At 45.7% G+C, this 21,649-nt stretch overlaps 1 protein-coding gene across 6 annotated transcripts; it reads right to left on the minus strand.

The window, feature by feature from the left end:
• Positions 1-98: 98 nt before the first annotated feature.
• Positions 99-21,391, minus strand: DRC3 (dynein regulatory complex subunit 3). Of its 6 annotated transcripts, none has more exons than XM_073361822.1 (14): positions 21,152-21,391; positions 19,122-19,181; positions 18,553-18,729; positions 16,781-16,897; positions 13,817-13,983; positions 12,797-12,943; positions 12,334-12,453; positions 10,506-10,621; positions 8,870-9,041; positions 5,970-6,101; positions 4,723-4,793; positions 3,646-3,769; positions 646-777; positions 99-387 (listed from the first exon to the last, which is right to left on the minus strand). In XM_073361822.1, exons 3-14 carry the CDS (start codon positions 18,710-18,712, stop codon positions 220-222), a joined length of 1,626 nt encoding a protein of 541 aa, XP_073217923.1. In that variant the 5' UTR covers positions 18,713-18,729; positions 19,122-19,181; positions 21,152-21,391; the 3' UTR covers positions 99-219. The 6 variants fall into 6 exon arrangements, with proteins under 6 accessions (XP_073217923.1, XP_073217922.1, XP_073217924.1 ...); XM_073361821.1 differs by having other exon boundaries at positions 21,134-21,391; XM_073361823.1 differs by having other exon boundaries at positions 21,301-21,376.
• Positions 21,392-21,649: the final 258 nt, after the last annotated feature.

Below are 21,649 nucleotides of genomic sequence, written 5' to 3' on the forward strand. Positions count from 1 at the left end.
CGCAGCTCAATCAGGGACCCAGCTGTTTGTGAGCTGGCTTTGATTTGCACCATAAGTCTCAGAGGGCTTCAAAGCAAAATTCTCAGCTCCTCTTTAAGAACTTTTTCAAACTAAACTGGTATTTTTATTTGCATATGATTTGGGGGGGGAGGGTTCACACCCCAGGATGAAACATCCCCAATCAGTGAGTATTTACATGGGGGCTGTCAGAAATGGTGATTAACAGGTGCGCCTCACCAAGGCCTGTGTCCTAACAGGGGAGCCACTGTTGGCCTCCTCCATTTGTTCCAGGCTTTCCATGTTGTCCAGCTCCTCCTGCAGATGGTCAATGTATTGATTAATCTCTCTCACACGGTTGCGGTTTCTGCTGATCTCGTTCTTGTGAACCTAAGGAGAGTGCGATCAGACAGTGGGTCCTTGGGCTTATTTCAAATCTTCAGTCACCTGCGGTAGCCAAAGGGCCCAGCAGAAAGTTAGGAGATACCTCCCCCAGCCCTTCTGACTCCCTGCTACATTGGCTGGATCCTGGTGCCTCTCTGCCCGCTGCGCTAGGAAGAAGCTGCAGGCCCGTATGCTTTCATTGCCTTGCTGCTTGTCTTTTCCCTGAACAGGGTTTTACTCCCCAAGCCGCAGGGGTTTCCTTACCTCCTCAATCACCGAAGAGGACCAGCTATTGGCTTTGGTGATGATGTCATCCTCTCTGTTATCGATCTTCAGCAGGTGGATATCGTGGGAGGCGTTCACTGCGTTGACGATGGTGTCTTTGTCCACAAAAAGCTAGGGAGTGAAATTGACCGAGCGATGGGAGATGTGGATTTTACATATAAATGCAGCAAAAGCAGGTTTCTGAACTAGATGTGGTTCAGTGCAGCACTTGGCAGCACCATCAGAGAAGAAAATAAAAGCTGTCTCTGGTACATCTCATGCTTTACCTGTTCAAAGCCCTGTACAAACTTAGCCTCACTACAGCCTTGTGTAAGGACTATTTTACAGATATGGAAACTGAGGCAGTACTGAAGTAACTTGCCAAAGGCTGCATAGCAAGCCGGTGCTGGAAGTAAACTCCTAACCCCATGCTTATTCCTCCAGACTGTGCTGCCTTCCAGCATATGGCAAGCCCATTTTGGCAGCTGTCAGTCCCAGGGAAGGCTGCATATGCTCCAGCAGGTATGGAAAATGGAAAACTGCACTCAAAAGAGGTGGCTTTAACTGGTGTCATGCACTGTGTATCTTTGTTCTGGCACCACAACTTGGAACAGAAGCAGCAGCTTCCCCCTGAGATTTTAAATGGAGAATGGCTTCTATAAACCATAATACTATCCTCCTGCAGCCAAGCCTGCCTGTTAAACCCCTGAAGATTACCTCTCTGTGGAGATGGCCAGGAGTGAGAAAAACTCAGTATGGGGCAATGGTGCAGGCTGCACTCACGGTCCATAAAGCCGGCAGCTGCCCCTGCCCCGGAGGGCTATTTTCTGAACATGTGGCACAAAAGTCACTTCCTTCTGACTCCTTACAGCTGTCACTAGTTCTGGAGAAATAATTACCGCAGCCTGTCACACCTGGTAGGCAGGGCACCAGCTCAGAGAATCTGCCATGCTAGGCTCTGAGCTGGCAGGGTGTTGGCTCAGAGGGGCCTTGGGCAAGCAGGGCACTGGCTCAAAGGGACACTGACATGCTGTTTTGGATGTGTGAATTTCCATTACAGAAGCTTCTGTGCTGAGCCAGTCCCTAAAGAGTGATAGTAAAATTGGGACTAGATGTCTCCTATGAAAACATGAGAACCCCATTCACTCCTTAAGCACCTGGAGACATTAGCAGCGATTGGAACGGATCTTAATACAAGTGGTGGAAGCCTGGATCTGTTTATTTTTCAGCTGTAATAGAAATGTTAGCGGAGCAGTACATCTGCTCAGTGCTAAAAATGTGGATTTATTTTTTTGGGGGTGGCGGTAAAGATGGGGCAACCCAGACTGACAAGTGTTAAAACTCTGGGACAGGTCAGGTGTAGTACCCACATTGGGAAGGTAGTCCTTACTACTTCAATCCCCACTCCACCAAACCCCCTCGGCTGTAAGAAACTGTCATTTGTTTAATAGCAGTAAAAGGTCCCAGCTAGAGCGACATTAAATGGAGAGCCTTCCCAGGTAAGCTTCCTGAGGGGCCAGAATCCAGAAAACTGATATCTAAGCAACATCCCACCCTGTCTGTTCATCTGAAAAACAGATCTTGCATCTGCAAACCTCTATGAAGTCTTTGCCCATAATGTTTTTCCTTTAGTTATAAACCTTGGTAAAGAGAGTTGAATAATGTAATTTTCAATGTATACAGCAGCTTTTGTTCTGATAGACTGCAACCTGCATGATGCACTACCTCCATCCACTGCCACTGAAATGCAGCCACCTGGGGCAAAGTGCAATAGCAAGGAAGGGGGAGATTTTGGCTAAGGATACCAGATGTAGCACTGCACTCTTACAAGTGCACCATGGGATCTCTGCTATTCCCGTAGAGCAGACAGGACCTTGGTTTTTGAGGTCTCAGATGAAAGACCTATGTGGAATTCAATGTATCTGCTTCAAAAGGACTGATTGATCTCTGTGGGGATATGAAACAGTAGGGCCAAATAAAACCCTAATTAAACAGGTACAACTCTACTGACTTTAAAGGAGTGACAGCCAGGTTACATTTAGCCCACAGGCTCATGGGGTTGGGAAATCTACCAGAAGCGGGAATGGAGTAGCGCACATTGCCCCAATCTCCTGCTGTGTTGGAGGGCTTAGAGATCAGCCCGAGAGAGTCATGCTGACCTGGGAGGGGACAGGGCGAGGCCAGTCAGAATAGACACCACTCCCGGGCAGCTTCCAGCAGCAGAGCTCTGGCCAGAACACAAACAGGTCTTCATCCCTGGTGGAAAGCAGTGCCATCACCATCTTCCCTCCCACATACCGGCAGAGCTGCCCTTGCAGGCCCCGGGGTGAAATTTGGCTAGCACAGCTGCTTTATGGGTACAGGTGTAAGAAAATTCTGGGCTGCAATTTTATGGTCACACACACCATAACTTTTTAACCCACGTGGCACCTTTTTATAATTGCTGCAACTTTGGGTGGCGCTATGACCCTGTGCGCCAGCTCGCAAGGCCCCTCACTCAGCTTTGGCCTGGCTGCCCCTCCGTCATGCTTGCCTTCAAAAGGCAAGGGGTCTCTTCCATGCCACTGCCATGCTTCGGAGGGGAGGCTGCATGCCTTGGAAGGAAGGAGCTGGAGCATGGGTACGTGCTACTTGTGCAGGTGCCCAGAGGGGATCTTCATTCCTTATCAGGAAAGAAGTTGAGGGGAAGTCTGAGACAAAGCTTGTGAGACCCCAAGGGAGTATCTGCCTAGTGCCATGCTGCTGTCTGACCATGCCAAAACCACAACTTCAGCAAACTTCAGCTACAACCTGTGAACCGACAAACCACAACTTCCTTGCAGCCTTTGGGAGAGGGGTTGAAAGGAAACTACTTCTAGCTTTGGCAAGATAATTCAAAACGATATTGGGTCTCTGAAACCCAATCCTGATTGGGAACATGCTGAGCTCCCTTCTTCCTCCACACTAGGGATCCCTGCTTCCTAGAAGAGCCTAAGCTGCATACACAACCGGGGGCCTCACCAGTCGAGCATCATCTGGCATCTCCTCATCAAACTCGCTCTTGACTATCTTCTCCAGCGTGTTGATTGCAATCTCCAGCAGTTTCTCGTGGTGATGATTTTCTAGATCCCGGCATTGAGCCATCGTATGGAAGAAGGTTAAGAAACAAAGAACAGTGGCATTTGACCTGCCTCTGACAGGCTGGACGTGGTGCTAACATCATCAACATCGACAGAGAATGACGTTCTACATAAACAAGCACTGCTAACCCTAAAAGGGGATTGGTCCACTTCCTGTGAAGCAGGTGACCAGTAAAAACTCTGCTTGAGTTTGCATTGCAGACCCCCAAAAGGAATTGAGCTGGCTGGTGGAGAAGGTCCCGGAGTGTTCAAAAGCAATCCTTCCCCCTCACTACCCTCATTGTGTTACGTTATCCAGAGCTGACGCTGGGGGCCATTTGTACAGGAAGTTCAATGAGGCCTTTGATTGCATGTACAAAACTCCAAACATGACAAGCACTTGCACAGGGCTGAGAGTTGTGTATATAAAAATCATTTCACCTGCCACTGCAATGCAACCACTTCTGAGACGGAAGAGGGCAGCTGTTCTAGAGCACATGGCTGCACAACGATCTAGGACACAAAGAGACAGTACAGGAGTTGTTTTAGGTATTTCACCTCTTAAAATGGCAGCAATACACAGTCAGATTTACCAAGAGTTTGCTCAGAAATAGAGGTAGACTTTCAAAGGCACAAAGGGCAGCTAGGAAGGCTAACTCCCATTGACTTTCACTGAGAATTAGGTACCTAACTCTGTAATTTCATTACATCCTCATCACTAAGTTGTGTAGCAGTTCCTGTGTTGTCTTGCTGAGAATATGGCAGAAGTATTTGAACAGAGTTTGTATTTCATGAACAAGGAAATGTTCCTAAGAATTAATCAAAGCCTACAACACATTAATAAGCAACAATCCATTTCCACACAGTGAGTGCTGACTTCTGGCCCTTGCACTAATCTTGTGAAGTGAAGCAATACCTTTGCTGTGGGTCACATTTATATTACACAGAGTTCAAGGCCAGTAGATTGCCAAAAGGATATATCCCTTGGACGTTCTCAATAAATGTTGACACCTGTTCAGCAATGTTTCTTTCAAAATCCTTTATTATTTCCTTAACAGGAAAAAGAAAAGGAAAATTTACCAAGTACTCAAACACACACACAACACCGATCAGAACCAGGGAGGAGTCTAAAATGCAGTATACTTTTGATCTGATCCACCAGTTTTATCAGCACTGCTGGGGACTGAAGGTACCTCAGATAAATTAATTGTGCTGAAGCACCGAAAGGCATGTGCTTTTCTGCACTGGTATGCAAATCTCAGGGAAGATTAGACTCAATCCTTTTGGGAAGAGTTGATGGAGCGACGCATTTATAACAGACTCTGGGAAGTTCACTCCATCAAATCACTTCGAACCTTCTATGTACATTATGACTAGAGAACATTTTGTCTCCGATTAGAGACAGGAGTCAAAGTTTCTCATTCGGTTTATGAGGCTGCAGGCTTCTCGCCTTCTTGAAGACTTTGCCATCAGGAGCATAAGTAACAGCTGGGATTATGAGAGCTTTTGTTTAAATCCTGGAAGGTGGGTGCTGCTTCTTGCTGCCTCTCTCAAAAACGGGATAGTCTCTCAGAGCTTCTGCTTTCCCTAACATTCCTAATAAAAGGTTTAAAACATTCCAGTGCCTCAAACAGGGCATGTGAAAAGCACCTCTGATATTTCTGCAAAATCTGTCGGTAACCATTGAAATAAATAAATTAGCCCCCTCCCCATCTCAGATTTGCTAAGCATCCGGTCTGAACTCCACTACAAGCTACCATAGTCATGCTCCCAGTGGGGTGCTCAGGAAAGTGGACTAACTTGGTGTTGGGGCATGAGTGTAATTTTTTGGTCATAGCAATGATCCCTTTGAAAGAATCACACCCCTAGAACCTTGAAAAAGTGTCTTATACTAGGGGGCAGCTTCCAGAGTCAGGTCCACAACATGGCCCAATAACCTCCCGGATGACCCTTTAGCCAAAGCCGATGCCTTCATCCGCGGGAGCAGCGTGTGAATAGTAAGTTCCAATGCAACATATAAATACACTGGGTCCAATTCTCCGCTGCCTTGTGCTTCGTGTATTCACTCCTGTGCAGAGTGAGAATAAAGCCGGTGTCAGACACTACCCAGAATGATAGAGTTCTACATTCATTCTGCACAAGTGGGACTACGCAAGGGTAAGGCAACAGAGAATCAGCCCCAGTGTTCTCTATCTGAGACTTAGCAGATCTATCCGCTTGCCTTACCTCTAGCTGGTCAACCGTCTGCATTTCCAGGGTCATAAGTGTGTCCGACAGCTGACTGATGTCCTCATTGTACTTTACGAGTTTAAAGTCCGCAATCTCAAAATTACTCATGTTTTGAATGACGTCCAACTGCTAAACATAGAGAGAGATATACAATATCATTTGTGCTCACCATTCCATTGCAATTTAATTAACTGTTGTTACATATATGAGAAAACTTCTGGCTCACAATTGGCTGAAATGAAATGTAATGGCTTGCTAAGTGGCTGTGGTTTACGTACTCAGAGGTCAATAATACTGAGGTTCTCCACAATGTTAACCAACAAGATTCCACTGCAGCAAGTTGTGTGAAAATTCTAATGTATTTGCCAGTCAACAAATGACTTTTCCTAGACCTCCTACTTCAACTCACATGTAGAAAGTCCATGTCAAAGGAAAAACTATAAGCCTTATTAAGAAGTGCAGGTCTAAATCCTAATCCCTTGGAAGTCAAGGAGAATTTTGCCTGACTTCAGTGGGCCCAGGATTTTGCACTCGGAAGATATGTAATTGAACATCACAAGTAATGAGTTCTTGTTACACTGAGCGACAATAAATCTTGCTCTTCAAAGTTAAATACTGACATCAGCCTCACAGCGGTCAATAATCTTAATATTGCTGAGCAATGTATATGCTAAGCAAAGGTTATTTTCAAGAAGCATCTTTGTAATAAATCTCTCCTACTGAAATCTGAGCATTAAAAATATATTTTGAAGGAGCCTAATGCACCTCACAGTTGGAGCCAATAGAAGGGGCTAAAATTAGGCAAGAACCATTGCAAGAGGGCTATGTGTAAATCAAATAAGATTATGCAGACACTGTAATGTTAAAGGGGCATTTCTTTATATAATTTAATCAAGCCAGGAGGCCCCAAGCAATTAAAACCAGGCTCCTGTTAGCAACACCTGCTGCTTTAGGGCTTTGGCATAATTCTTTGCTCCTTAACCAGCTTCAGAGCAAGCTGAGCTGTCTTGCAGTTCATATAGACCTGTGTGATGGAATTATAGCTAGGCAAATGCAGCCTAGCAATGGTTTATATTTTATCACCTTCTAATCTCCTCCTACCCATTTTTAAACTGGTATTACTAAGCCTGCAAGATCCATTTATCAGCATTTCTGACTGACTGACTCCCTCTGTCACCTTGACCAGCTCACTTAGGTCAGAATTTTTCATATGCAACAAGGTGCCTACATTCAGCACCTAAATCCATATCTAAGCTTGTAAGCAGGCAGAGTTCTTATGCTGTTCTGAGAAGCACACAGACATATTGCCTAAAATCCAGACTTATCCCTATTTTGAGTGTGGATTTATTGGTAACTCAAATAAAAATGCTTTTGGGCTGGGACTGTCTTTTTGTTCTGTTTGTACAGTACCCAGCACAACGGGGTCGTGAACATATTCCTAAGTGTTCTTCCCCCAAGGTTGTTTTTCCTCCCCCCCCCAGGATTTCCATTCAACACCTCTGAGGCCTCAACCCAACGTATACCCTGACTGGAGTTAAGTCCACTTGCTCGTCTGAGTCGGCGTTAACATACACTGTGCCTGCACACAGGATTCAAGCACTTGGTAACAGAATGACTCAGCATCCTGCCACCTTGTTACAAAGCACCTACATAAAAGCAGCCTGTTTTCAGAGGTGCTGAGCACAGGGGATCATGAGCGGCTTGTTCTGTACAGCTGACAAAGCCCTTTACCAGGGTTTAGCCAAGCTGATATTTCCATGAACTTCTAGAAACAATAACTGCCCTGCTATTTTAAATGGTTAGAAAGGGATACAGCTAGAAGCCATGACCTTGCCTTCCCCAGTGATGTGGCTGCAGCTCTCTGGAAAGCAGAGCTGGTTGGAAAATGGTATTTGCTGCCAAAATATTCAAACAAAATGAACTTTTTTTCTGTTTAAAGTTATTTCGTGGATTCTTTTTTTACAAAATGAATTGAAACCAAAATGATTTGAATAAATCATTGTTTGCAGTGTTGTTGTAGCCATCTTGGTCCCAGGCTAACGAGACAAGGAGGGTGAGGTAATATCTTTTATTGGACCAACTTCTGTTGGTGACAGACAAGCTTTCGAGGATCCCTGTTGGGAAGAAGAGCTCTGTGTAGCTCGAAAGCTTGTCTCTCTCACTAACTGACATTGGTCCAATAAAAGATATGTCACCCATCTTGTCTCTTGAATAAATAATGATCATCTTGTCAGGTTTTCCCTTTCCTTCTCCTTTTCCAGTGGAGGCAGAGTATGTGGGTATGGACCAAAAAGCAAAGATAAAATGAAAATTTCTGAATCAAAAATTTTCATTTCAGTTAGTTTCATAAACATTTTCAAAAGAAAAATTTTTGTGACCATTTTCATTTTCTTAAAAAAAAAAATCACTCATTTTTTGGTGGAAAAAAATTTCAGTTAAAAATCTTTGACAGCTCTCCTGCCACGCCTTTAAGAACCACCATTAACATGAAGACTTGTCTGTAGTAGGAAACGACTTAGTGTTATCATTATGTTGAATACACAGAGACAAGGACTGTCATGTTTAAAACCACATCAGCTGGTGTGCTTAGCCCCAGAGGCCACGTTTAACCACTTCCAGTTGATGTGATTTTAGACACACCAGTCCTTGTCTATACTGAGTGCTAAGTCATGCTCGATATTATGTTAGTTAACACAATGTCAATCCCTCCAGTGTAGACAAGCCCCTAGAAACATATACAGTAAGATCTGGGGCCAGATTCTGATTTCCCTTACTCTAGTGTAAACCTGGAGTCATTAAACTGATCTCAGTGGCGTTACGCCATACATCCCTGAGATCAGAGTCTGGCCTCTGATACACAGAAATCATTTCAAGAAATAAAAACTGTAATCAAATACCCCCTGGTTGTCATTTTCAAAATCTAGGATTATTTTTGTGCCCTGCTGTTGACTGTCCTGTATTGCTTCTTGAAGGCACTCGTAGAAGGTTGAGACTTCAGCTTGTCGCTTTTCATGCTCTTTCAGACCATAGGCAAAAAGGTTCTCACAAATTAATACAAATTTACTCTTGTATGTGAAACCGGAGTCAAGGTATATAATCTGTAATAGTTTAAATGAGTCAACACACTAAGCATGGCTGCATGATAATCAACACTGCTCCATTTTATCCAGCTACTAACAACCTAAATGCAAGGCAAAGCATCTTGACGGATAACTCCACTGAGCTGACTGACAGTTGAGGTGCTGAGCTGAGCATTTTTCACCTTGAAGGCTTGGGGCACATCATCTTTTCGCACTGGAGTTTTGCTACCTTAACTGTGTGGAGAGGGCAACATGGTGGGCACAAAAGGAAACTTCGTGTGCATTTGTCCCTGACTCTTCTGCCATTCAAGTAGAACAGAGCATCTGACTCTATCTGTCTCCATAGCTGTGAGTACAGCGTTTGTAAAGTTAATAAATCCTGCTCCAGAGCCAAGAGCCAGAGCCCCACACACACAGATTTGGTAGCACCACAAAGATAATGGCCATTGTGGGGAAGGGTTGCAAGTTGCTTGGCAATGGAATGGTTTCAAAAGTCTATTATATTTAGTCTCTGATGAACTTTCCTGACAACTGTGTCTAGCAATCATAAGCAAGGTCACATGTGGGGCCTTGCTAATATTCCATTAATCTGAGCTAGAAAAGGAAAGATACAATGATCTGCTTTTTGATCATTGTCCAGGATCAGTGGTAAGAAAAATGTACTAGCCGTGAATGTGTTTGTATTGGTCCTACAGGGTTAGCGTTTCTATCTGGCAGATTGAGTTTATAAGATCAAAAGCTTGTTTCTCTGACCAATAGAAGTTGGTCCAATAAAAGACATTACCTCATCCACCTTGTCTCTCTGACATCCTGGGACTGACATGGCTCCCACAACACTGCAGATAACCAGCACGCTGTGAGATATTTGACTTGGATAATCCTGATTATTCTTACTGTGCCCTACCACTTCAACAGTAACATGACTTTAGCAATTGCTATCGCACAACTTGCTGCAGATGTAAATTAAATCTCTAGGCCATTTGAAAGGGCGGATGCATTCTGGGCTTTAAGAGACTGCAAATGCCTTGATTTCTAGAGGTTCAGAAGGCATTGGCTTTTAACAGCAAGTCTGATTCAAGTGGAGAAAAAGCAAGATGGTAATCAGAATGATGTGATTGTAAAACTCTGAAATCTCATGACTGTCAGCATTGGAAGCAAGCCTTTTATACAAATGGGATTTCCCAATTTGGGGTTTCCAGTTTGCCAATGGGACAAAGCATTTGTTTTCAGCCCTTGTATTTAATGAAATATCAGACCTTAAAACTGTCAGTGGTCTCACGGTCTAGCAGTATTTTTAAGGCACTGGTCCAAGACTGAATACAGCAAGTCTCCAATCTCAGATCAATATAGCTTTCAGTTCTGCATAAAAAGAACAGATGAAGCATCCCTGTTGATACATATCCTTGTGAACTGAAGTCATCAGCTTTTATCACTAGATTTTCTAACAGAAGGATATGTCTCCAGCAGGTCAGCCATTCCAGGGAGGTAAGCCAGCCTGGCAGCTTCTGTATCTTCTGCATACATACTCTCAAATAAGAAGGATCCATTCAGGTACTCGACGTAAGCAGCCTTTGGAGAGAATCAGTACAATAATAAAAAAAACCCAAAAAACCACAAAACCAAAAAACCCCACAAAGAGCACCAACTTTCTGCAGAACTTACGTAACACCTTGCTTCTTCTTGCAAAGTGCTAAGGAAGGTTCAGTCAGTCAGGCTGAACGGCCCACTGAAATCAATGGCACCTAAATATCTTTGAGGATCTGGGCTGACATTATTAACTCTCCAGTTCTGAATGACAGACGCCTCCTGCTATGGAATGTGAAGCTCATAACAATGGACCAGATCATTATTACTATGTAGTGGGGGGAGGTTTTTTTAGCTTTCCAAGGAAAAACACTATAAAATCATTGATAAGTCCTCTTCTGGAATTAGATTTCAGAGTAACAGCCGTGTTAGTCTGTATTCGCAAAAAGAAAAGGGAGTACTTGTGGCACCTTAGAGACTAACCAATTTATTTGAGCATAAGCTTTCGTGAGCTACAGCTCACTTCATCGGATGCATACTGTGGAAAGTGTAGAAGAAGATCTTTTTATCTTTTATACTATGTGTATGATTATCATACACATAGTAAGGAGAGTGATCACTTTAGATAAGCTATTACCAGCAGGAGAGTGGGGTGGGGGGAGGTATTTTTTCATGCTTTGTGTGTATAAAGAGATCTTCTTCTACACTTTCCACAGTATGCATCCGATGAAGTGAGCTGTAGCTCACGAAAGCTTATGCTCAAATAAATTGGTTAGTCTCTAAGGTGCCACAAGTACTCCTTTTTTCTTCTGGAATTAGACAGTGGCTCCTTCACCAAACAATGTGACAGAGCAGTTCAACTCCACTTCGTGGTCCTGCAATGTGCTATCTAAGCTACTCAGGCATAAACGGGACAGATTTTATGAGGCCCTATGCAAAGGAAGACATGAAGGGCTCCATGCAGGTTCCTCAGCACCTATGACCTTTCCTCCTTGATCCTATCTCCATGTATTCGGCACTCCTCCATGTCAATTTTAATGCACAGGGATCTATGTCATTGTGGGGGTGGCACAGGCCTCCAACAGCCACCCCGTGGAAGTGCTCCTCTGATCACCATCTGCTCCTTGCTCTGTCCATGTGCTTTGAGGGGGAGCAATGCTGATGCCAAGCAGAGTGCGTGGAACAAGCAAGTGGTGTGGAAACAAACCTGCAGCACTACCATATTGCCAGCAGATGAATGGAGGCAGGAGAGCACCACTCAGATAGCCTGAGGGTAGCTGAGGGCACCACTCTGCTCTATCCCATTCTCGCTACATACCTTGACAGTTTCCCCATTGGGATCTTGCAATCACTCGTAAGATTAAATTAATACTGCAATATTATCCATTCACTAAGTCTGAAGGGGGAAAATCACTGCACTGTGAATAATGCTAACAGCTCCATCAGATCGGATATGGTGTTAATCTAGCATGAGGCTGACAAGAAACGAAACTATGATTTACTCTGGAGCTTCCCTAGGGCTGTCATGTAGGTTTCATTGTTCAGCCCAATGAATTATGTTCCTCCATATCATGCGTATGACATAGCAGCTTCAGTTTTCATTCAAAAGGTGAGATTTACAGACCTCAGAGATTAACACTGACTGTATTTTTATCTCAATCAATGTTAACCTCCCATTAAATCTTCTAACAGGTAAAAGAGAAGCCGTCTGGTTTTTTTGCAGTGCGGTAACAGACAGTCAGCCCCAGAGAACGTACCTTGTGGTGCTCCAACTCTTTCTGCTTAGCCTGCTCTTCCACCAGGTTAGCCAGGGCCTGAGCTTCCCCTTGCTTTAGCTCATCAATGGCATACTGATATTTTATTTCTGCAAGTTCTCGCTAGGAAATACAAACAAAGAAAACCATTGGGGTAGATTACCCTGTCTCCTAATAAATCTGGGTCAGATACAGCTCTCTGTGTAATGTACATCCAGACTGCTGTTGCTTTCCTGTGTTAGGTGTAATCTACGTCCTGTGCATATTAAAAATCAGTCCCAGGGAGGACATTTCTGATGGCTCTTATTTGTCTAGGTAGTATTTCAGTAAGACAGCAACTGAAAAAAGAATTACTCTAACCCTTTGAATGCTGGTATATTCCCAGAGTGCCAGCAAGATGAATGCTTTGGAAAGTGTGTGTCTAGTCTCCAAATGGTTAAATAAAGAGGAAGGTGGAAATACTTACTGTATTGTCATCCAGAAGCCTGAAGTCCAAGTACACCAGATCTGGAAGGTGAGCGGCAATAAACATTGAATATTGTTCATTTTCGCAGACAGGGTTCCCAGTGAGATTCAATGTGCGTAGGTTTTTAAACTTCCGGAGATAGACCACCTGTGCCAAAAGAAAGGAGATGCTGCATTCCCGCACGCCATGGGAACAACAAGCAGCAATGCCTTGAAATTCATGACATTTACCATCTCCATCCTAGCTCAGGACCTTGCTCACATCTCCATCCTTCAGAAAGAGCTGGCACAACACACTGACTGAATGTCTAAGCACAGTTACAGGTTTAAAGCAGTAGCTTCTAGCACAGTGTTGAACCATTTTATTTGAGAAAGAAACCACTTTCTATATGGTTCTTAAATATACAGTATAACTCTTATTGTGGACACACAATCTGTGGGCTTAGTGATGCAGCCTTTATATGGATGGATGATAAGCTTCCAGGGGTCTCAGACTAGTAAAACTGCCCTCCATAAAGGCCCAAGCATAACATCAAAGCACCCAAAATAAATCTTTGCCTCTGTTTTCTATTCACATAAGCTATGTTCCCTTTTTCAATTCCACTGGAGTCAACAGGAGTTTTGCCATTGATATCAATCGTAGCAAGATCTGACCCAATGAGTGAATAATCCAAAAATGGGAAAAGGTAGCTGAAATAAGTATTTCCTACTTGAATATCTTACTAGAACCTTACTTTAGACTATACAGAAAATGACACTTTCATGGAGAAGTCGCCCCTCTAAAAAGGTGTTCCGATTCAGTGAGAGGTGGCAATATAAGAATAACAGAGAGATAGAGGATATATATGTGGATATATTTGGGGAGAAAGGGATGGATGGACGGATAATGGATATATCTGGGGAGAAAGGGATGGATGGACAATGGGTATATATGGGGATGGAGGGAGGGGAAGACGGATATATGGATAGATAGATTAGAAAGGAAGGAAGGAAACACTGGCAAAAACAATGGGATTCTTACATTTTCCAAAGCAGTTAGATTATTGTTTCCTATAGAGAAGACCTGTAGTTCTTGTAGCGTGTCCAGATTCTCAATCTTAGATATTCTATTATTGTAGAGGCTCAAGTCCTGCAGTTTAATCAGAGCTTCCAGACCTTCAATGACTTCAATATTGTTGAAGGACAAATCTAGGGGAAGAAAAAAAAAAAAGAAGTCAAGCAAATTGTTTGATCTTCAACTAAATATCATTGCTTGGGGCCTGCAGTTCAGTTTGTACCTTTCATCTAATATATATATTAAGTGTTTTCCCTGGCAGTGATCAGTATTGCTGATGAAGCCCTAAGAAAGGCTCTGCATAAAACCACCACTCTTTTGGCAAAGAAGGAATAGATGCAACTTTTTGTACCACTTGTCCATGCAACTCTTAAATCAGACAGAGGAATCACTGAAGTCCTCCTCTACCCAGAAGCTGTGTGCATGACCAGCACGTGGCTCCTACCTCTTAGTGACACAGAGAGCAAGAGATGTAGAGAAGAAATCCATCTACGACTCTTATGGAAGTGCATAGCACAGGGGAACAGGTTAGGAAATGCCTAAAGAGATGCAATTCACAAGAAAATTTCTGCAACAAATTTGATAGCACCAGCTAGCTTTCTTTCCCTTAGACTGTTACCTGCATCACAAAGCCATCAGCGTAGTGGTGATGCACCTTGGGCCAACTCCTGCTCTCAGTTCATGCAACCCCAATAAAATCAGTGGAGATACACCAGGGAAGAGTTTGCCCACTGTTGCTATTTGACTCATGGATACTTTCACTCATCTTATTCTTCAAGAACATCCCATTCAGCACCTAAACTTATATAAAGATCTAGAGTAAAAATTTCAAGTGTATAAGTGGTTTAGGAGCCTACTTCCCATTTTCAACAGACTTAGACAATTGGGAGCCTACATCCCATTGACTTTCAATGAGACTTTGGCTCCGAAGTGCCTGAATCACTTTTGAAATTGGGACTTAGGCTCCTAAGTCAGTTAAGCATTTTTGAAAATGCCACCCTAAGATGAGACTTCCTAAGCCAGAAGATAGACAGAGATTCTTCAGGCAGCTTTGAAAATCTCAGTCCCCCCGACAATGTTTTCTTAAATATATATTTTTAATACTTTAGTGATAAACAAAAAGATTTTATGATATTCATGTCCTCCGACATTTGACAGTCAAATTGAGGGGCACTTCAGAGAGCTGACTATATCCCTGGGGAATGTCTCCCTTAGCAGTGTTTGAGATGGGGCATAACATCCTGTTTTCATTGTGAAGCTGCAGATGGTGAGAGACACTTTTGTTCGGAGTAGAACTGAGCTCCACTGTGTTCAAGTTCCAGCTTCTTAGAGCCGCACGATGACATCATCAGGATGGTTTTTGTTTTATTTCAAAGAGGTCGATATGCCCAAAATAACACTCTTTGGAAAGGTTTCAGAGTAGCAGCCGTGTTAGTCTGTATTTGCAAAAAGAAAAGGAGTACTTGTGGCACCTTAGAGACTAACCAATTTATTTGAGCATAAGCTTTTGTGAGCTACAGCTTACTTGTAGCTCACGAAAGCTTATGCTCAAATAAATTGGTTAGTCTCTAAGGTGCCACAAATACTCCTTTTCTTTTTACTCTTTGGAAATGGATTCCTGATACTAGTAAAGCAGCTAGATCATGAATGGAAGCTAGAGTTCTAGGACGCTACTGGCAGACTCAAAATAGTGGCCAGAGAAGGTCAGATTTCTATATCTTAAGAGTTTACTCTCTCTATATTAATTACTTGGATGCTACCAAACATGACAGGCATATCTGGCAAAATGTCCCCTACCACAATACCAGATTTATCAGGTGCATCCTCCTGAACATACCAGCAAATGACTGAGTCTGGGGTAACAGCAATGAAGGAGGTCCAAACCTCTCCTCACAGTGTCACAGCCTGGAGCGTACATTCAAGCAAAACACGCGTTGATTTACTTCAGTGGGTCTTTGCCTGAACAAGGACTGAGTAAGCAGGGCTGGGCTGAAGGCCAAGCTCCAGCTTCACCCTGGCGTACCACCACTGAAATCAATGCAGTAGTGAATCAGGCCCCAAGTCTCTTTGTCATGGGCCTGAGCCAGTGGAGCATCTCGCAACATGAGCTCGCCTAGTCTTACAGCAGTCACATTAATATTTGACTCCAAATGGCCCGCTCTGGGGCCTTACATGCCACAAAGTACAAAACAGGCTTTTGTTGGCTCAAACAACAAAGGCGCAGTCAGAGTTCATCCCTGATCAGGCCAGGCTTCTTGGGTTAAGCCAGATGGACCTCCTTCCTCCTCTGTCCCAGTTTCACTCAAAACTAGTCCCTGGAAGCAGCCAGCCCTTTTTATCCCACCTGCTGGGCCCTAATTAGTTTCTGGCTGCTCCCAGTCCTTCTAGCTGCTGGAGGTCCGATTTTCACTGGTTCCACCCGCAGCTGATCCCAGGTGGCCTTTCTTAGCAGCTCCTGGAGGTCTAAACTCTGTGCTTTTTTTCCCCAGGACACTTTCTTTGGGCAGGGTGCACCAAGGTTGCAGGGTCTTCATCTGGAGGCAACAAATACCTGGTACATCCCATCATATTTTATAACTCTTCCCCGTGCTAGCATGGGGTGATTGTTGCCAGTATCTCCTTCCAAACACCATTACAATAGAATTTAATATCTTGTGTAGGCATTTCAAAGTACAATTCCATTTCATTCTAGAAGTGTAGCATACCCAATCTACAGACACCAATTTCATTTCAACTATCAAGCAAAATACATATAACATATACTAAAAGCTGAGCCATCAATTGACAGTACCACTAACTGCCTTTTTCCAGTTATGACATGGACCTGAATCTGATCTCACTTACACCAGTGTAACTCCACTGATTTTAATGGAATTACTCGTGCTTTACACCAGTACAAGGTGAAGCCAGCCTCATACCCCTAACTCTTACCAAGCCAGATTAGGTGAACCATTGTATCCAACGCCTCTATCTTCTCAATGATGTTGTTGTCTAGCTGCAGCTTAGTCAGATTCACAAACTGCCATAGGTTATCAATCTTCAAAATATCTAAACACACCAAAAAAAAATACTGCAGTTCACATACCCCAGACTTTAGTTGCAACACACACTATATTGTACTAGTGACACATGCCCAATATTACCTCTTTGAGCAGATTATGATGGTGCACTGGTGTGTGAAGAGCACCATGGAGACTGCTAAAAGGTCCTTAGGCTAGATGAGGGTTTAGATTGAAACAACTGGAATAACCTCATTGTCTTGCACCACTGCCCACTGCTAATCAGTACTACCAGGAAGTCATTGAAGGGATGCTGACTGCAACACTGCGGTCAAGAGTGGCTTTATGGATTCACTACAAGAAGGCCTTGACCTTCACTTTGATTTCCAACTTAAAGATTGGGGCTTGGAATGAGACAGTACTTTCCTCTGAAGTTGCAGGCTACTGGTGGGTAGTGGCTAATTGTAAACAGCTACCCTATCACATTATAAAGTTACCCTGCATTCTGTAATGCTCTTCACCTGCTGAGGTTATGGAATCATTGCATGACAACAAAGCGGAACTACTATGAGAATTACAATTCAATTTTTATGCATCATATCGTCTTCTGTCTGGAGTGAAAACAAGAGTTATTGTGTTTTGATTTTTGGAGAAAATTAGATACACGAGGGCAGGCTGATATGGATTACAGCAAAAATTGGGGTCATGGTGATGGAATGCATAGGAAATTCTCATTTCCCTTCTTTTTATACTAGTGGGAGTTGAGATAAAAAGTAGAAATACAAATACAGAAGAGGAAAACCACATAAAAAACACGCTTTTAACCTCAATCAAACATGGCATGATTTTTTTTAACGTTAGGCATGCAACTGCATGTGAAAAATGTGCACACAACTGCACACTCCACTTGCAAGCAAATGCATGCACAAATCAGGAAATGGTGTGTGCAAATTACCAGAAGTCATCAATTGCACACACAGTTACCTCATTGGCATGCACACAATCATGATAACTGCATGAACAAACTAAGTGTACATTTTGCTCATCAATTTATTTTAATTTTTGTGTATTAACTTACTGCTGGTTTGACAGTACTAGGGACCAAATTCCTATATCCACATAGTAATGGGGCACACTTCTCCCACACCACCTCTAGAATGTACCTAAACCTGCAATAGGAAGGGCAAGTGGGTAATTCAGTCTCCTTCACCAATTAAATCCTTGGCCTCTTTGCTGAGCCCTTCAACAAAGCTGTCAATCAGTACCAATTGTGGTGATGGGATATTATTTTAATATAGATGCTCGTCCACTCTAAACTAGACTGTGTCCACCATAAGCTACCAAAGTGCCATCAGATGAGGACAACTTGTGGTCACGAGAAACTTAGGTTGGATTTGATTTGGCCTACCACAACAGGGCCAAGCTTGGTTGTGGCCATTAGGTGCCACCACAAGATAAATATTAAATCATAATAGTAATAATTAATAATAACAGAGCTGAGAAACTTTATAGCCCATTACCATTCAGCTAAACCATCCAGCCCCTAATATTGTAACTATTTCATATGGCTACAGCTAAAAATGTAAATTTAGTCCCTTATTATTTACATGACAAATTCCAGGCTAGTCATGATTATTTAATTACCAGTTTGTCACTTCAAACATACTACTATTATCCTTTAATTTAAAAAAATCTGATACTTACTTCTAAAATCAAGCTGTAGCTCTAAGACATCTTTATAATCAATGCCTTCCCTTTTGGCAAGCTGTCCTAATTCCTCTTGGGGCCCTTGCTCTTCCACAGCTTTTTGAAGCAGCTCTTCATCAATCACATTTGGCTCTATGGTATCGTATAACCGACTCATTTTCACACGAAACAGGCCTTCAAGAGCAGAACAAACAGTATCAGACAGTTACCTTTTTCAATGTGTTCACTGAACTGCATGCAGTATACAAAGAAACAATAGCACAGTGGGATATTCTGAGAGCCCAATCCTGCACCAATCAACTCAGACTTATTAGACTTTACTAAACAGCTACCCAGTGCAGGGCCAGAAGATTGTCAAACTCATGGGCCTAATCATGATACCATGTAGAAACCCTGCATCGAGTTTAAGGAGAAATTTCCATGCAGAAGAACTGCAACGTTGGGCACAATGGTCTCCCCACAAACATCAGTGAGCAGTTGCAACAGACTTCAATCGGAGCAGAAGAGGACCCATCCCACTACAAGGTTCTGTGGGTGAAATTCATCCTAGTGGAGAGGGCACGTACCAGGCTCTGCGTTGGGCCTCCACACAGGTGAATTTTACCTCCGAATAAGACTCGACGTACCTGTCAAGAGACGGTAGAACGTGCATGTGAGAATTACCAGTAACAGGTTTCTAAACTTTAAACGCCCATCTGACGCGGCAAATTCCGGCCTCACTCAGACTGGGGGAAGGGGAAGGAAATCTACACACGCGCGCGTGAGCCTAGCCTGCCCCCCAGCCACCTGCCCAACTGCCACCCATCCTGCCACGCAACCGTCCACTCACTTGCCCCCAGCCACCTGCCCAATTGCCACCCATCCTGCCACGCAACCATCCACTCACTTACCCCCCAGCCACCTGCCCAACTGCCACCCATCCTGCCACGCAACCGTCCACTCACTTGCCCCCCAGCCACCTGCCCAATTGCCACCCATCCTGCCACGCAACCGTCCACTCACTTGCCCCCAGCCACCTGCCCAATTGCCACCCATCCTGCCACGCAACCGTCCACTCACTTGCCCCCCAGCCACCTGCCCAACTGCCACCCATCCTGCCACGCAACCGTCCACTCACTTGCCCCCCAGCCACCTGCCCAACTGCCACCCATCCTGCCACGCAACCGTCCACTCACTTGCCCCCCAACCACCTGCCCAATTGCCACCCATCCTGCCACGCAACCGTCCACTCACTTGCCCCCCAACCACCTGCCCAATTGCCACCCATCCTGCCACGCAACCGTCCACTCACTTGCCCCCAGCCACCTGCCCAATTGCCACCCATCCTGCCACGCAACCGTCCACTCACTTGCCCCCCAGCCACCTGCCCAACTGCCACCCATCCTGCCACGCAACCGTCCACTCACTTGCCCCCCAGCCACCTGCCCAACTGCCACCCATCCTGCCACGCAACCGTCCACTCACTTGCCCCCCAGCCACCTGCCCAACTGCCACCCATCCTGCCACGCAACCGTCCACTCACTTGCCCCCCAGCCACCTGCCCAATTGCCACCCATCCTGCCACGCAACCGTCCACTCACTTGCCCCCAGCCACCTGCCCAATTGCCACCCATCCTGCCACGCAACCGTCCACTCACTTGCCCCCCAGCCACCTGCCCAACTGCCACCCATCCTGCCACGCAACCGTCCACTCACTTGCCCCCCAACCACCTGCCCAATTGCCACCCATCCTGCCACGCAACCGTCCACTCACTTGCCCCCAGCCACCTGCCCAATTGCCACCCATCCTGCCACGCAACCGTCCACTCACTTGCCCCCCAGCCACCTGCCCAACTGCCACCCATCCTGCCACGCAACCGTCCACTCACTTGCCCCCCAGCCACCTGCCCAACTGCCACCCATCCTGCCACGCAACCGTCCACTCACTTGCCCCCCAGCCACCTGCCCAATTGACACCCATCCTGCCACGCAACCGTCCACTCACTTGCCCCCAGCCACCTGCCCAATTGCCACCCATCCTGCCACGCAACCGTCCACTCACTTGCCCCCCAGCCACCTGCCCAACTGCCACCCATCCTGCCACGCAACCGTCCACTCACTTGCCCCCCAGCCACCTGCCCAACTGCCACCCATCCTGCCACGCAACCGTCCACTCACTTGCCCCCCAGCCACCTGCCCAATTGCCACCCATCCTGCCACGCAACCGTCCACTCACTTGCCCCCAGCCACCTGCCCAATTGCCACCCATCCTGCCACGCAACCGTCCACTCACTTGCCCCCCAGCCACCTGCCCAACTGCCACCCATCCTGCCACGCAACCATCCACTCACTTGCCCCCCAGCCACCTGCCACCCATCCTGCCACGCAACCGTCCACTCACTTGCCCCCCAGCCACCTGCCCAACTGCCACCCATCCTGCCACGCAACCGTCCACTCACTTGCCCCCCAGCCACCTGCCCAATTGCCACCCATCCTGCCACGCAACCGTCCACTCACTTGCCCCCCAGCCACCTGCCCAGCCTATCCCGCAGCCACCTGTCCATTCCGCCTGCCCCACACCCGCCCGCCCATCACCCACCCAGCCTGCCACTGCCACCTCCCTAGAAGCTCGGCCCGCTCGCCAGCCAGCCGGAGCCCAAGATGCCCAGCAGGCAGAGGGCGCAGAAGCTGGCGAAGGCGGCCACGCGACCCCCCCGGGCACCCAGCCCCCGGGACGCTCGGGGGCCCGGCCAGCTCGCCCCACACCGTGGGCACTAGCGCTCGCTGCTAAGGAAACCCGCGCCGTTGCTAAGCGGAGTCATGTGATCTCAGGCGCTGGGCGACTCTCTCCGTCACGGGACAGACCGCGCCTGCCAATCGCAGCTCAGTTCGGCGGTTCACTTAGAAGAGCGTGTCTGAAGCTTTTACACCAATCAGAACGCAGAGAAGCAGTGTCGGCCAATCAGAACCGGCTCTAGATGTAGACGGGCTGGAGCGTCAGCGGGCTCGTGTGGCCGTTGCCCAATAGAATTGGAGGCTTAGCGGAGGGCTGTCCAATGGCGGGTATCGGTAGTGGGGGTTCCTGCCGCTCTTATGTCAGTCAACGTGTCGGGGC

The sequence above is a fragment of the Lepidochelys kempii genome, chromosome 10, assembly GCF_965140265.1.
Source record: "Lepidochelys kempii isolate rLepKem1 chromosome 10, rLepKem1.hap2, whole genome shotgun sequence".
Classification (NCBI taxonomy): Eukaryota; Metazoa; Chordata; order Testudines; family Cheloniidae; genus Lepidochelys; species Lepidochelys kempii.